Below are 17919 nucleotides of genomic sequence, written 5' to 3' on the forward strand. Positions count from 1 at the left end.
GGGACAGATTTGTTTCTGGTGTAATATCACTGAAGTCAGTGGAGTTACATCAGGGATTAATTTAGCTCCATCAGTTTGGCTGGTTATAACACCAAAGCTTCCATCCCTTAGGCTATAAACCTTTTCATCTGTGACTTTTGCTCCAACCACCTGGTCTGCATCTCTGGACAAACATGCAGGAAATATTTTAAACCTTTGTAAGGCCATATTTTGCACCTCCCCCTCCCCTTTTTTTTTGCTGCTACTAAGATACTGTCTTTATCAAATAGGTATAAATATGTTGCTGTGAATGTGCCCTCTGGGTAGCCACCTTATGGTGGGTTTTGAAGGTGCGTCCTAAAGTACTACTGCATGTATTGGGATAGTGGGGGAGTTTTGGAACTCTTTTACAAAGAAATTCTGCGGGACCGGATCTTTCTCGTCTGCTGTTGGGAGCCCCAACATACTAAGATTCTCCTTCATAAGGGACACGTCCTCCATTCAGTGCATGTGACTCTGGTCCTCTCTTCTGACGAGTCCAGGAGGAAGCTGTGTCCCTGTGCGGGTTGGCTTAAGAGGGTGATGACTGTTTTATCACAGTGCGACTGCTCTGCTAAGGTGTTGGTGAGCTAGAGATGTCAGTGTCTTGGCCTTTTTTTGCTTTTCTTCACGTTTTCAAAAGTGACCAATGTGACTTCCATGGTGAGCATATGTTTACATGTATAGCTGTTATAATTTGTGAAGTGTAAGCATTTCCTTTATGAATTACTGTTCTACCTGTGTATGGTTAAACTACTTACAAAAGAAGTGTTGCATAATTAGAAGGTGAATGTAGTATCAACTATAATGAGACATACTTTTGATAGAAGCCCCACAACTTGAGGAATTTAAAACTAGATTGGACATAGTACTAGATAATATGCTATAGGGCAGTGGTTCTCAACCAGGGGTCTGGGGCCCCCTGAGGTCCTGGGAGCAGGTTTCAGGGGGGCCGCCAAGCAGGGCCAGAATTAGACTTGCTGGAGCCCAGGATAGAAGCTGGAGCTGCACCGCATGGGGCTGAAGACCCAGGGCCCTGAGCCCTGCCACCTAGAGCTGAAGGTGGAGCTTGAACAACTTAGTTTTATGGGGCCCCCTGTGCCATGTGGCCCCACGCAATTGCCTTGCTTGCTACCCCCTAACGCCAGCTTTTATATGCAGAAAACTAGTTGTTGTGGCACAGGTTTGCCATGGAGTTTTTGTAGCATGGGGGGGAGGAGGGGGGTGAGAGGGCTCAGGAAAAAAAAAGGTTGAGAATCCCTGCTACAGGGAATAATCCTGCACTTGACTTGCAAAATTGTACTGAAAATATATCAGAACAAGCACAAAATGAACTTGCTTGCCTTTTACCATGATGATAGGAAAAAGAGCCATATTTTACTTGCCCCTTTCTTTTTGCAATTCTGAAATTGCCTAAAAGGTTCTTTCCATTGCTAATTTCTATAGACCAAATCCTGAGAGGCAATGTGCACTTGCATCTCCCAACTGCAAATCAATGGGAATTGCAAGTGGTCATAACCTCTTGGGATTTAGACCCATCATTTTGTGTCTCTAATTGTATGCTGCCAGTTGATGCCCATAAATTTTATTTTTATTTATTATTATTTGTATTACCATGGTGCCTAAGATCCCTGCTCAAGGATCGGGACCTTATTATGCTAGGCTCTGTACAAACACAGAAGAAAAAGGTGATATTTTAACATACAAAATAAAATGGATGAAATCCTGGCCCCACTGAAGTCAAATCAGCGTTTGGCCATTGATTTCAATGGGGGCAAGATTTCACCCTGTGTGTAATATATTTTAAAAGTGTCAGTTTAAAAAATTGTATGGTTTCCATACAGAGAAATTCATGAACAATTCACATGCTATACACCACTATATTAATTATATACTGATTCTAACTTTCAAATAAGCCAAATTTAATGAATTCCTCTCCTTGGTGTATTTCTTAGGTCAGCATGCCACTTAGTAACATTGATATATTTTGGCCTTTTCTATTTTTGAAGAACTAGCCTTATTTCTAGAAAATAAACCCATCACTTACAAAGAAAAATGATTAAGACTCACTGAAAACACTAACTGAAGAGGCAAATAAAATAACATTTTACTAACACTATTGTCCAGACTGTCATTAAGATAGCAGGGTAAAATATTTGTGTGTTGATGCACAACAAACATTTTAAACCTGACGCAATACAAACTGGCTGTTTTCTGTAACTTTAGGCATCGTAAGTTATATTTTCAAGGCTTATCATTCAAATTGAAGCCTCTACTTCAGTTATGCAGCCAAGTGATTAAATACATTGAAAGCAACAATTAGAAATGGTTGCTATCCTGTGGATGTTCAACAGTCTGTTCAGTGTCTTGTTGGAGACGCTGTTGAGTATGAGTTGTTGTGAGTTTCAACCTTGAATTTTTCATCATCAGTATATGGATTTTTTGAATATCCTATATACTTGCAGCTCAAGTATGCCAGCTGTACAGATCATGCACATCTGTGAAACACAAGGATTTTTTTTATTAGAATTAATTAGCAGTCATTTATTTTAACAAACCAGTGCCAGCAGTTTTCTTGTGTTGATTTTTCCACATAACCTCTGTGCTTTGTACAGATTTGTCCTGGTGTTGCTTGGTAACAGTATGTCAGTGTTAATATGCTACCCTCTCAATAATATGTACCTTGTGGGAATTCCTGGATATATCAGTAAGTGTGATTTTTTTTTTGCGGTATGTACAATAAGAAACTATTATTTATGCTAATCAGATTAAGCAATCCTAACTCTAAGGGCATCGTAAATATTTACCGCTCAGGCAAATAATAAAACTTGCACTTGATAGCATGTTTTATTCACTGATCTCAAAGCACTTTTAGAAAAGTGGATAAGTGCTTATCTTCATGTTATAGATTGAAAAACAGGCATGGAGAGGTTAAATGACAGGCCTAAGGCAGACAGAGAATCAGTGGCAGGGTAGGTCTTCTGATGCCTGCTGATCAAACCACTAGTTCATGCTGTCTCCTCTGTATCTACTGGGGAACTGAGCCTTCTCACAGGTAAGCAGAATGGTCTCTATGGCCATTTGTGAGACTCTTTTGGGTTTCCACCCCCTCTTTTTTCCTGGTATGTTCCATTCCCGAGTGCAGCTGTTACCCAGGCTCTACAAAAGCGTTGTACAAATAGCCCTTTCTAGTGTATATTTCTAGCCTTGAAGAGACACTTTAGTGTTGTGCAGATTTGATCTCTTTGAAGACAATGTCTCCTTAGCACTACCAGCTTGATGAGTAAGAATTAGAGCCTGCTCCCAGTTCTGGGTCACAGATGGTAACCATTAGGTTGGCATAATTTTTACTTATGGTGACTTACGATCTTTTTTGTAAGTTTTTTTTGTTTTGTGTTTTTTTGGTAAATTTTCTTAGTTTTAATAGTAAAAATGGAACATGTGATGTCTCTTTTCTGAAATTCGTTCCATTAGGATCCATGTGGCAATACTTGAGATTAGGCATGTTGTACTATAAACTCATAAGAAACTCGGCCAAAAACTTAGAAAGTTAGAAACTTTAGAAAACTCATTCTTAAAGAATGAGTTAACAGTATGGCTACATGGAGGAAGATGCAAAGCTTTTAATTACTAGCTTACCCATTTGGATCAGCCCACATTGGTTAGTGACCAAAAAACCACATTTGATGACTGCTTACTTTTATGAAATGAATTGATGCTCTCAGTCCATTTTCCTACGGTTATGTGGCCAAATCCCAAATACACAATAATCTAAAGCATCACCAATGACAGCCTTGTTGGCAATTTCTGCAGAGGCACAAAGACTTAATAGGCAGGAGTAACTATCACACTCCTAATATGTATGTTCTTTAGTTCTTGGTTGTGACACATTGATAAGGCAACGTGTGCTACCGCTGTACTTGGCTTAATTTGCTTTGCCGCTCACTGAAGACCTGTTTCCAAAGAAAAGCCTCCAAGTCTGTCAGCCCGGCACCTTTCACAGGCGCTAAATTGACTTTAAAAGAAAAAAAAGTAAGCTGTCAGTGTTAGTGAGGTCCTCCATGCTGAAATTCATATTCAATGTAAATGAAATTAACTCAAAAAATAGACACCATGCTTTTCTTGTCCATCACGCTTGCTGTAGATCCTGCTTTATAAAGCAAGAATCAAGAAGAAGAGTCTAATAAAGATAACATTCAAAGGAGATTGACAATAAGATGGAGAGAATCATGCACAAGTACAATTCTTTGAATACAGAATCTCAATTTAGAGCAATTTTTCCTCTGCTAAATACTTCATTTTATACAAGATTCATTTCTGTGCTGTTACACATACATATGTCGAGTAATGAAACTTTGGAAGGTTGCTTTTGGTGAAGCAAATTTCCTGTTTTAATAGGAAATAAGAAGATTTTTTATAAAATGTTGCATTGCAGATAGAAATCTGTTGTCTTACCTCACATTATACAAATTATTTTTCCGAAAGCAGAATGCTAAATTATTTGTTGTTGTTGGATACAGTGGAGCAAATTCATCCCTGGTGCAGTCATGTAGTTATTGGAGTCATACCAAGGATGAATTTGTGGCAGTATGTTCACCAGATCAGCTGACCGTCAAAAGGAAACATTTCTACTCTGCTGTGTTGTATAGGTCCTGGAACCTCCACTAATCTGCCAGAGCCCTTTTTATTTTTTTGGCATTGGAAAGGCGAGTTTTAGAAAGCCTTTCTCTAAGTTTGCCATTAGCAGTCAGAACAGAATTATGTGTCAGTTCTTTAAATTGGATTTATATACTTGGACTATTTTTATAGGTTTCTGTCTTATAAAACTAGGAGAGTTGACATTCTGATTTATTAACTATCAACTCTACAAGACATACAGGCTTTAAAGAGATTGAATGAGCTGTAATGTTTGTGATTCAAGTCTGGGATGAGAGATTGTAAAAAGATGTGTTAAGTAAATATGACAAAATGAAAATGATAATTTGAAAATATACATTAAATTATGTTAAGCAAAGCAAAGCTATCATAGCCTTAAATGTAATTTATTATTTGGATAGGTGCCAGTTCAGAGAAACCAGAATTATGATTTTTCCCCTACAATACATTGTTATTAAAGGAAGAGGCTGAAAATCATGAGATTCAGAGAACAGTATAAACTGGATAAACATAGTCCAAACAATGGCTTACAATGTAGAGAGCTTACTGAATAATTTTTCTTGTTACCAAACCCTTAAATTCATTATCACTGTACTAGTGGTAGATCTCTTTTCTTTAGATGAATATAATAGGTAGCTTTTAATGAATATTTTCTATTGAAAATATCTGTATAAACTGACAGTAAAAGAACCTGAAAATGAGTAGATCATTTAATTGTTGAGAGATGCTACATACACCAAAAGCAAAAGCATTGATTTTTAATATTTCCATTGCAATCTGAAGGGTATGTCATGCTATGAGTGCTCCGTGGAAAACTGCAGAACAGTTTACATCTGTTGATTTACGCTATTCTGTTCAGTGCAGATGTTTGAAAATGTGTTTTTTCAATGATGGCAGTAATAGAACCCTACTAACTTTATATATGTGAACTGAAGTGCTTATAGTTCCTAGCTTTCATCTTGAATAAATCGTATTTCTCAGTTTAGTTTCATTTTTTCAGTATTGGTTGGCATTAATCTCTTTGGATCCAATCCCATATTAGAAATGATTGATCTGTATAATCACTGGTGTTTCTTTCATAATTTAAAAACAAACAACCAACCCAACGACTTTATAACATCTCATTAAAAATTTGGATCAAGAAGAGAGACCCTCAGTCCTGTTTAACAAACTAGCTTCCGTCATATAAATTCAGACAATGAACAACTTGGAACTTCTAATAGAAGATTCTGTGAATTCAATTTTTTATTGCAGTTTGTGCTTCAGGTTCAGTTTTATGATGATTCTTTACAGTTCACACACTTTATTAAAAGAGAGTTTAAGATGAATGAAAGGAGGCAAAATAGGCAAACCAGTCTAATAGCATGATTTGAATATGCTCTTTGCATACTGCATACACTATGTAGGTAGAGAGCCTGATTCTTACCTCCATTAGACCAGGTTTACACTGGGTTATTTCCATTGAGGGCAATGGATTTAATCCTGATTTACACTGGTATAAATGAAAAGTGAAGCAGGTCATTAATTATATTTCTGTTTTAAATTTGCAGTTTATTCCTTTACCTTTAAATTTCCATTTTCCTAAATTTGGATCACAGTTTAAAATAAAGGTTTCAGAGTAGCAGTTGTGTTAGTCTGTATCCGCAAAAAGAAACGGAGGACTTAATTTGTTAGTCTCTAAGGTGCCACAAGTCCTCCTTTTCTTTTTGTAGTTTAAAATAAAGAATATCTAAGAAATCTGAATATAAAATACTATAATGTTAACCCGACAACTGGAATTCAAAGCATGTCTGCCTAGCAAATTGACTTAGGTTAGCTCAGGTCTAGTGGAACTATTCACATACCAGAAGTTAAATAGATATGGGGGCCTTAAAACAGATATTTTTTTCTTGGTGATGTTTGAAGACTGGCTTTTTTTTGGAAGTTGGGGGGGGGCAGGAAATAAAGAATTAAAATCCAGCACTTAACTTTTCTTAGCAGTCAATAATTAACCTTGCCAGTTTGTAATGTGCTGTGAATCTGCTTCAAATAATGAAATGCTAACAGGTTGGTATGATGGAGACCTAGAGGTTCCTACCATACACACACAAAAGAAGATTAGAAGAAAGTATCTTTGGATGATTCACACCAAATATTAAAGAATACAATTGAAAGTTGTTACACTGCATGATACAAAAAACACGTTAATGTAATGAGAGGTGTCAGGAATAATGTGAAGTGAGAGCTAGGATAATTAAATATCTAATAGATGCAAGACCATTTCTTTAAATTTTTTTCCTCAGACCACTAAAACTTACAGTGGAGTATATTCTTCCTGTTGGCAGGAGGCCTAGGAGGAGAGCTGGAGAATGAGGTGAAGGACAGCCGGGCCCTGGAAGAGAGGAACAGTGTGACGAGTCAGGAAGAGAGAAATGAGGAAGATGAAGACATGGAGGACGAGTCAATTTACACCTGCGATAACTGTCAGCAGGACTTCGATTCACTGGCAGACCTGACTGAACATAGGGCAAACCACTGTCCTGGAGGTAATGTTAAACTAGCTTTACAATTCTGACAGGTGGTTAGCTGGGTAATTGGACATAGCAACAGCTTGAGGCCTCAAGTGAGATTAAAGAATTAATAATGTAATTTTACAGTTAATGTAATTTTATTGTGGTGCCTTGGGTAGCCTTTGTTCACTTCTTTAATAAAATTAAAATAAAAGCAACAGCTTTCCAATTGGAATTTGTCAGTAATTATGCTAGATAAAAATGTTGTATTTTTTTATTAGTGCTAAAAGTTTTAGATTGTTTTTTTCCCCCTTCAAATGGAGGAAGGTAGGTTAGTTCAAAGTTAAATGATTTAAGTGTGCAAAATTCTAGGGAAGAGAGAGACTAAAGTCCTCTGAACCCCTTAAGTGGACATGACAATTTCTGACAAGGGTCATACTACCGCTTAATGGGTCATTACTGCATTTCCTTTTGAAGTTTAAGGAGATGGTGATGGGTGTCATCAGAAAATGATCTCGATTTTATTTTCTGAAAAGAGAGAATGATCTCAGAGCATTGATGTGAACAATTGCAACATATATTGCTCTTACATGGCACTTTCTATGACAAGGAAACCAGCAGGTATTCTACAGATCATGTTAAACTGATTTATTGCTACGGTAAATATCTTTGCAGGTCTAACCAAAGATGTAAAAAAAGATATTAGGCGAGCGAGATAGAGCATGTTCATGAGACTAGAGGTCTCCATCCTTATCCTTCCCAGAATGCAATATTCAGCCATCACTTTTTCCCACAAGTCACATCCAAGATCTTTTGTGCTAGTTCTTCTGTGTGGAGACTGGTTAGGTCTTCAGTCACAGACGGGAGATTCCTCTCTCCTTCAGATCGATCCCCAGACCTTCATCTTCCTCTCGAGTGCATCTTCCTCCCCTGGCCTTCTTCATTTGTCTGATAAATAGTTTGTGTCATGTCTTCTCCTCCCTCCCGCCCCCTAGCTGGGCACAACTAAAAATTATGCTACAGGAAATGTATCAGATAGGTTGAAATACCTGCAGCTTCCCAGATACCCTGGTTTAGTCTGTCCTTTGTTCCTTTGATACTTCATGGGGCTCATGGTCGGGCTGTCTTGAACTCAGGCCTGTAGCTCTCTTCCTTCCCTCTTTTATGGATGTTTGGAGACATGAGTTCCCTCCTTTACCCATTTCTATCTGCTGGGAGGGATGGTAAGTTCTCTTCTGTGCTGCAGGTGGACAGGGATTTCAATCTCAAATCTATCTCAAGTACTGGTTCCTCTGCTTCTTGCCCTGTCTCCTTAATATGCCTCCTAGAATCGGCGCGATTCTTGTTCTGCAAGTACTGGGCAGAAGCGAGGGAGCAAACCTGAGGCCCCATCAAAACCTTCAGACAATCTACCTCAAGGTTACTACCCGCAGGCTGATAGTAGTGATGCAGAAATTCTTTAATATGCACTGAAGCATTGATAGTCTGTGGATGACATTGTTTATTCACACCTGACTGCCTGAAGGAGTAGCCAAAAACTACATAAACATTGTCGAAGGCCACAACTTCCTAAAAGGAAGGCAGAGGTGCACAGCTGGTACAGCCATTTGTACACTCAAAATGAAGACAGGCAAATGTTTAAAGATGCTGTGCATGTGTAAAGTCCTGTTAGAGCAGGCAGTCACCCAGTGTCTAAGCGCAAAAGCAGCCACTTGAAGGGGAGCATATTCCTTTCCTCATAAAAATGGGCTTAAAAAGGTGTGCCAAAATATATAAAAAGAAAATGGCGTTGTTTAGTGTCAGTATTTTTAGGGCCCAATTTTAATTTATTCAAAAATTTACAATTACATTAGTGAGAATAAAAATAAATTCTGTATTTTTGTGGGACCTACCATAACACAGTATATCAGGCTCCAACTCCTGATTTTTGAATTGCAGTTAATACTATTCGTGACTGTACTGTCTTCGTCCATGACGCTGGTACAAAAGGGAAGACATTTTGGCATCAAAAGGCATCGTATAAGGACACATGGAATTGTTCCTGATTAACTGTTCTTGATTAACTCCATGTGTGGATGCTCTTATTCTAGAAGTTATGCTAATCTTCAAGAATAGCTATCGCACTTTAAATTTGTATTCTATCTTAATCAGAAACAAATTTCAAGTGTAGACGTGCCCTAAGTTGTTTGACAAAAGTAAAAATGTTTCATTTAAAGCATAGGCAAAACAAATCTATGCTAAGTTCAACAAAAAAAGATCAGGGAAAAAATCTTTCAGCATTAGAAAATAAGATGTGTTAAAAATATTACCCTATAAAATAAGCTACATGATAGTGTTCTTTCATAGACTCCACTTCTTTTATTTGTAGTGCCTGACATACAAGATTGTAATGTAGTGTCTATCTCTTCACAAGTAAGGATTTCGTATCTTAATCTGAAGCAATGTTTTCAATAGTGTATGTGGGTCCAGATCAATATAGGCAATATTTATTTGTGCTGATAATACTACAAAGGTGGTAATAGAACATAACTAATGACTTCCTGTGGGATACTGAAGTTAGGAAGATCTTGCAACTCAAGAGTATTGCAAGATTAGATGGGATCACTCCAAAGAATAGGAAAATCTATCTATTTCATTGGAATCCCTTAGAAATTCATTACAGTACACTAAAGTTATAATACACTTTGAAAGCACCTTCTTTGACATGGAAGGAAGTAGCAAACAGCCATTTTCCCCCTTTGCCTTTTCATGTACTTTAAGCTTGTTTCTTTCAGGACAAAACATCATTGAAATGTAGACATCTCTTGTGACATAAATGTGTGGTTTTCTTTTTGATATCAGTGACAAGTAGATGTTCTCTTTCTGACAGAATTAGGTGCCTTTTATGTCTATTACTCTTGGCTGATAGCTGAGATTGTAGGTTATAGATTTGGAGTTTCTACTGGGATTCTGAAATGGGTTTAAGTGGGGGCAACTTCCAGAGAGGTGGCATCATGTTCCTTCTTTTCCTCCCTCCAAAAAACCAATTAAGAGGTCAGACCTTGGAAGTGATTCTTAAGCCAATTAGAAGGTAGTTCTAAAAATGCCTTCCAAAATGAATGAGACTGCTGGGCATATACATTAGATGTCTTGAGTTTTTGAAATTAACTCCCCTTCCTCTTACTTGGAGAGAACCAAGAATTGGCACCCATGACAGACTTGCCACTCCTTTTTTAGAAAACAAATATTTTTTGACCATGACTGTTATACTTTGGATTGTTGACAATAATATAATTCAAACCTGGATTTACAAATCACCATGTCCCCTCTGGCCAACAGCAAAAGCCGCATGCTTCAAGCAACTATTCAGCAGTGTATTTGTGTTTTTGGCTGATGCTGTTATTTCTTATCTGACGAAGAGTGGCTGAGAAGCCCCAAGCTTTGCTATGCGTGATTCTGTTGTTGTTTATCCGCATGCATGATTTTCCTTTCAGGATTTTAGCACTTTTCTCAGATTAAAAATACAGCTCCAGCTTCCCTTTATTTTTGCCTCCTTCACCCATGTTCCCCTCCCGCGCTGCCCTCCCCCATGGTCAGTGTCTATTTGTAAATTACTCTCTCTCTTTTCAGTTTCTCAACTGAATATGGAGTATTTTTTTAGCACATTAGCACATCAATGAACTGGACAGTAGTAGGTTACATTGGGGTCCTTGAGCATTTCATGAGGTCCTCTTCTGTTGTTGATAACTTTACAGGTTGTCTGTTTCAAACAGCAGCAGAGCTATATATGGAAATTGCCAGCTTGGAAGCGGCTGATTTTTCTAAACTACTGTACGGTAGGAACTAGTTTATAATTAAAGTCTTGCAGTTGCTCCTTTTAATGCCCTGTAACTTGTTCACTAGGCTTACATTTTAAATGAGGTATTGTAACTGTTTCATGCTAGTGTATAATTTTTCATTTTCTTGTATTCATCTTCTACAGAGAACAGTAATTGACTTGCAACTGTATATACAGGAAGCTCACCCAACAGCCAATATATGGCAGTTTGCAAACCTTCTGATTACATCTCATGAATATAATTCTTATGTAGTACTTTGTATTTCACACTTACAAAAACACACTTCTTACATGCTTCCCTCCCCCCTGCAAAATATACAATGGTTTGCTGAACTTGATTGCCATTTCAGGGTTTATTTTTCTTTTCTTTTTTAATATTACTGATTCCCCCCCCCTTCACAGAAGAAACTGAAATGCTGTTGTGTAAAAGCAGTATAGAAAGTTAATTACACCCCTAGTTTATACAGCTATGGCTTTAATGACCTACTGGCCCTAATTACTATGTTGTGATTCAGTCTGAGTGCTCTTTCCTTTCCCAGAAACCAGTCACTTTCTGTTAACCTGGCTAGTGTTTTAAAGTAAAAGGTAATAGATTTCCTTTGTGTGTGTGTGTGTGGTGCTGAAAGTCATTTTTCCTGCTTTCCACAGGAACATATTAAAATTGGCACCAGAAAAGCCCTGGTAACATTGCCAAACAGTGTAGCAACAAACGTCTTCCCTTGGAGTGCTCACTTCTCAGCATAGGGATGTGAAAGTGGGCACTGGGACAGTTAAATGTTTATCATCATGTTGCTTGAAGGGCTGTTAGCACAAACTTTTTGTGTTGCAGGCAATAACACCTCCAGATGAGATGTACAGGGAAGATAATAACGTGCTGGGGCAGCCTCTGCTGTCCTTGATGACTAGGCATTTTGATTTGGGCCCTGTATTCTGTCTATGCAGTCACTGGAATGAATACAAAATACAATCTGATTGACTTTTCACACTACCACTGCAGGGATGAAAGGAGCCTCATCCTGTGAGGTTCTGAGAAGTCAGTGCTGAGGGGGCTCCACTTCTCACTTGAAGTGCCAAGATATTCTTAGGCTGAGTTCTGGCTGGAATGTCTGAGGGTCTAGCATAATGGATTCTTGTTGCACAGATATTATTTAAGTGTATAGGGCTGGTTTTCATTCAGACTTTGAAGAAGTTCTTTTCAGGATTCCTATAAAAAGCACATTAGTAAGTTACTCTGCCAGTGTGGTACCAGCCCCCTCCAGCTTCCTGTTTAAATCCACAGTGAAATGTAACCATCTCTTTAATATTCTTTACTACATTACATAAAATGTATTACAATGTCTGAATCTGCAGCTGGAACTGAGCAAAAACTCAGTTACAAATCTGATGATAAATAACGCATATGCTAACCTTTGAAGTATCAGCAGTTTAGTTGAGCTTTCTGTGAAATATATTTCTTGAGCTGCTGCTTAAGTATATTTAAACTAGAACTTGTAAGCTTTTCACTCATTCAGTGGGCCAGAGGGACATGTGGTGTGGTTCTGTTTAAGGATGGGGAATGGGGGACAGGAGGCATGTTTCAGAGTATATGTATGTGCCCATATGGGAATCTCTCAATCGTAAGGTTGTCCTGGTGTAGTATTTAATGAATTAGGAATGTTTATAAAAGCTTTGCAAAATGTTATGATTCCTGACAGTGTTGCTTTCCAGCAGTCCGGAGAACCTTTCTGCAGTTGAAGGTAGGTGGCATTACCATAGAGTCTGCCCAAGTCCAGGTCTGGGATGTAGACTCAAACTGTGGGCTATTGCATAGGAAAGGGAGTAGTGGAGGATAATGCTAAAATGATGTAGAAATTGTTTCTTTGGCATTTTCTGTAATATTGGTTTTCTGGGTTGGTAGCAGTGCTGCCAATTGACTGTACCAGGGTGGGAGGGTGATGCATTTGAATCTAAAATTAGGATTGTTCACCGTGAAGGGTCAAATTCTGGGACCGCTTACTCAGGCATAAAGGGTCAAAGGCAGCAGAAATAATGCCTCCTGCCTCACAGGTGTGCGGGCAGCAAAAGCAGGGGAGAGCCCATGCAAGAGCGCTTCATGCCCACCACACAGTGCATTGCAGATGGGATTTCTGTGATGGGTCTCTCCAGGTGAACACGCTGGGGCAGGAGGAAGAATGGTGGTATTGTTCTCACAAATAGAGTTGTGTGGCTTGCATGGTTCCATATAAGGAGTGGGAATAATGAGCCACATCTACTACTCCCGTCAATCCCCGAAGAGCCAGAAATAACTGGTGATGGCCTGGCTAGGTGGATGGCCTGGCTACTCAAATCCTTCTTAGGGATGATAATGTCTTCACCACACTTGAATGTGCTGTAGCTCATTTTCACACAAGCAAAGTCCTTTTATCTTGTTTTTTCATCAAAGGGCCCAATGAGGGCCAGTCATTTGAGCTGGAAATAATGGTAGGATGTGTTAGCTTGATTGTGTGGAACTTCAATAAGGAATTATTTATTTTTTAATACTGATTTATTTATCTGTTTTAAAAAAATTGCCAGTCCATAACTCTGGGCAGTGGTGCATACATTTAAAAGGATATAGATAAAATATCACAACCAATCCATCCGCACCAATGACCTCAACCCACAAAATACAAAGCAATCAACCAGAATGAAGATGGTTGCAGAATGCACCTATTAAACAAGGTTTCACTCAGAGAGCACATACCTCTGGTGTTCTGGGGACTGTACTGGTTGCCTGTGAGTTTGCAGATGGGTATTTGGTTTGATCTTCAAAGCGCTCAATGGTTTGATACCAGGCTTTACCCAAAAGACAACCTCTGTCCTCAGGTCGTGCTTCTGCCGTTATGATCAGCAGAATCACTTGAACCGGAGCTCTCTCAATATTAATGAAAGGGAACTACTGGCAGGGTGTTCTTTGTGAAGGCCCATTGGCTCTGGAAATCACTTCCCCACCGAGCTCGGCTAGAGCCCTGATTTGTTTACTTTGTGAACATACTGCTGGGCCTGTCTTTTCTCCAGGGCACCTTGGGAAGGGCTGGTGGGGCGGTTGTGTAATGCTATGAGAGGCCTTTTGTGCGGTTCCCCCATCCATCCCCCCAAGGGAGACTTTTAAAGATTAACACTGGCTGGGGAATTTTTATTTTTATATAATCTGTTATCTGCTTTGTTGATTGTTAATGACATTATGGGAGGGGATGGTGCCCTAAGACCACGGTGACCAGATAGTAAATGTGAAAAATCGGGACAATTTTTTTTCCCCAGGGGACAGGCCAATAATAGTTGCGTATATAAGACAAAGCCCCTAAGATCCGGACAGTTCCAATAATATCGGGATATTTGGTCACCCTACCTAATCCTGAGTTGGGGGCACATATAACATATATATATATATATAACATAAGAATATAACATAAGAACGGCCATCCTGAGTTGATCTGCATCCATCACCAGGAAATCACCAGTCAGTGCAGTTAGTGCAGTTTCTGTGCTGAAACCAGATTGGCTGAGTTCAAGCAGATCTGATCTGAGGGTTGTCTTGTCACAATCCTTCTTTACAGTTCCTCCCCCTGTTCCCCGCAAAAAAGAGAGGGAGATTTGAGACATGTTATAAATAGAGAACTGTTATGGCCAATTGACATTGTCTATAAAACAGCGAGCAGATAAAATATATCCTCTTAACACCAGACCAGCAGTAAACACTAGCATGTCTGTCCTAGCATGGGGGAAGTGGCAGGGCTATGGCCATCTACCCAAGAGTGGGAGATGGATTATACCTTCCTCTGACTGGGAGCACTGGGCGGCGGGGGGGACGGGACACAGAAAGGTTCTCTCTGTCTTCACAGCAGGAGTCACAATTAAGTCTTCAGTATTTACGAAGAAGAAAAGCAACGAATAGTGTATTTCATGCATTCATCACAAAGCACAGTTTTTTCATCAAAAATGCTGAGGGAAAAAAGCCGCTCTCAGGTTAATGTCTTTGAGTTTAAAAAGTAGAAATGGTCAGAAAATTTTTCAACATAGAAATTTCAGTAAAAAGATGGGGGAGGAAATGTATGAATGTTTTCAAAAATTTGTCTTCTGTTTTTTGACTAGCTGTAGTGAAAAGCATAGATACTCGGTAGTAGACACGTGAATGCTTTTGTTGTAGCCTCATTAAACTTGGCTTGTCTACAGACACAGCTGGCATGTTGTTCACTGTGCTCCAGGCATGGGGAAGCCAGAATGCAGCCTCCCCCCAGTGCCGGCTGGCTTAAGGGAAATTAGCCAGCATGGCTTGGTCTTCTTCAGATGCCCAGCTTTCAGGTGGTTAGCTAGGGCATCCTCTTCAGTGACTTCTGAGTTTAAGGAACTCAGAGCTCAGCCTGCCCTTGATGCTAGCCTGTAGGGGCTGACTGATAGGTTTTTTTTTGCCAGCTGACAGCCTGCTCTTCACTGCACCCTGCTTTGAGGAAACCTCTGCTGCCGCCTATCTTTTTATGGGGTGTATAAGAGGCAGAAGTATTTCAAAGTCAGTGGGAATGGAATGAAGCAGTCCAGCTGGAGAAGACTGAGGAAGACTTGGGCTCTGCAGTTTCATTTCCTATGTGTGCCCCATAACAAATACCTCCTCAGTCTTCTCTGTACCTTTCATTTCTTTTCGTGTTCCCTAACTGTCTCTGAGCTTGTCTACATTGCTCTGCACTTTGGACTATGGAGGCATAAATAGTAGTGTGCACCAAAATGCTGCACTGCTACTCTCCCGTGTGGTCACTGTGGGCACAGATTAAAAGGTTCCTAGTTTGCATAAATATAATCCTCTTCAAATAGGATTACATTAATGCAAACTAGGAACCTTTTAATCTGTGCCCACAGCATCCACACGGGGGAGTTACAGTGCAGCACTTCAGTGCACACTGCTGTTCATGTCCCATTGTCCAAACTGGAGTAGTGTAGATAAGCCCTTTTCTTATTGCCCTTTTTTATTACTTTTTTACCTCTTTCTCGTCTTTTACTCCCATTGAACCACCTTCTTTTACAACCAAGATTTTTTTTACTTTTTAAAAACTCTTTTTATGTGAATCTAATATTGGTGGGTGGTGCTGGACTGACATCCCCGAAGACTGGATTCTTACTAAGAGAATCATTTTAGCATAGGTTGCATTAGTACGAACTCCCCCATCACTGATTTCAGAGTGGTAGCCGTGTTAGTCTGTATCAGCAAAAACAATGAGGAGTCCTTATGGCACCTTAGAGACTAACAAATGTATTTGGGCATAAGCTTTCGTGGGCTAAAACCCACTCCATCAGATGCATGGAGTGGAACATACAGAAGGGAGGTATAAATACACAGCATATGAAAAGATGGGAGTTGCCTTACCAAGTGGGGGGTCAGTGCTAACAAGCCAATTCAATTAAGGTGGAAGTGGGCTATTCTAGACAGTTGACAAGAAGGGATGGAAATCACTTTTGTAGTGCTAATGAGGCCAATGTAATCAAGGTGGTCCATTTCAAACAGTTGACAAGAAGATGTGAGTATCAGCAGGGGGAAATTAGTTTTTGCAGTGACCCATCGACTCCCAGTTTTTATTCAGGCCTAATTTGATGGTGTCTATTTGCAAATTAATTCCAGTTCTGCAGTTTCTCGTTGGAGTCTGTTTTTGAAGTTTTTTTGTTGAAGAATTGCCACTTTTAAGTCTGATATTGATTAACCAGGGAGATTGAAGTGTTCTCCTACGAGGTTTTGAATGATTTCAGAATAGCAGCCGTGTTAGTCTGTATTCGCAAAAAGAAAAGGAGTACTTGTGGCACCTTAGAGACTAATACATTTATTAGAGCATAAGCTTTCGTGAGCTACAGCTCACTTCATCGGATGCATTTATAATTCTTGATGTTAGATTTGTGTCCATTTATTCTTTTGCGTAGAGACTGTCCGGTTTGGCCAATGTGCATGGCAGAGGGGCATTGTTGGCACATGACTGCATATATCACATCGGTAGATGTGCAGGTGAACGAGCCCTTGATGGTGTGGCTGATCACTATGCCTCAATTCCTCACTTGAAGGAACTGCCTGTAGAGGGGAGCCACATCTGGCTTCTGCCAACTAGTACCAGTTAGTCTAGGGTACCAGTTAGTGTAGCTGTACCTTGTTCTAAGTATGAACTTATGTCCATTGGGACTAGTCTGAGACCATCAAACTCATCTATTTTATAGTAACAACATTCAGGCAATTTGGGCTGGATTTGAACTGGTAATCTGGTGGTGAAAGGCTCATTTCCACTTTCTGCTTAACCATCCAATCTTGTTTTCAGAGCCCATTTCAGCTCTCTTGTATAGCATGACAGTGCATTTTCAGGAGTCATTCCTTTTCCTAGCAATGACTGTACTGATGCTCTCTTGTTTTTAAAGTCACTGTGGTTGAGAACCTCTTTAGTGGAAGCAACAATATACTTATGAAATTAACAATAATAATAAAAGACAATTGCAAGACAGACAAGGTTATGGAGATTATTAGTTTATTACTACATACTTTCTTTTGCCGTAGTTAATGAAAAAATGCTGGTTGGCATTTTTAGTCTATTCTAGATACTTATATAGGCCCCCTGTAGAATTTGAACACCTCACAGTCTTTAGTGTATTTATCCTGACTACACCCTTGTAAGGTAGGGAAGTACTATTATACTTATTTTATAGAGAGGAAACTGAGGCACACAGTTAATGAGTTGTCCAGGGTCACACAGGAAGTCTTTGGTGGAGCAGGGATTTGATCCCTGGTCTTGATGTCCTCGTCTAGGAGCATGGTCCTAAACAGTGGACCATCATTCCTTTCAGAAGGACCACTCTTTTAGCGGATGGATTTTCTAAAGGAGTTAGGCACCCACATTTCATTGACTTGAATACAGGTGATTTATTGCAATTGAAAGGAATTTATTTGGAAATTTGAAT

The 17919-nt window shown here is 39.4% G+C and overlaps 1 protein-coding gene across 10 annotated transcripts in view; it reads left to right on the forward strand.

Annotated features, from left to right (window-relative positions):
- Positions 1-17919, forward strand: part of ZNF423 (zinc finger protein 423) — a 324001-nt gene that overhangs the window by 102166 nt on the left and 203916 nt on the right. For 5 of the 10 annotated variants that reach the window (XM_038368894.2, XM_043494870.1, XM_038368890.2 and 2 more), the window contains 2 exons: positions 6999-7199; positions 10898-10978. In XM_038368894.2, the coding sequence (XP_038224822.1) occupies positions 6999-7199; positions 10898-10978 (282 nt within the window). The remainder of the gene's footprint in view (positions 1-6998; positions 7200-10897; positions 10979-17919) is intronic. The other 5 variants (XM_038368895.2, XM_038368893.2, XM_038368898.2 and 2 more) reach the window with 1 other exon arrangement.

The sequence above is a fragment of the Dermochelys coriacea genome, chromosome 12 (assembly GCF_009764565.3).
Source record: "Dermochelys coriacea isolate rDerCor1 chromosome 12, rDerCor1.pri.v4, whole genome shotgun sequence".
NCBI classification, from domain to species: domain Eukaryota; kingdom Metazoa; phylum Chordata; order Testudines; family Dermochelyidae; genus Dermochelys; species Dermochelys coriacea.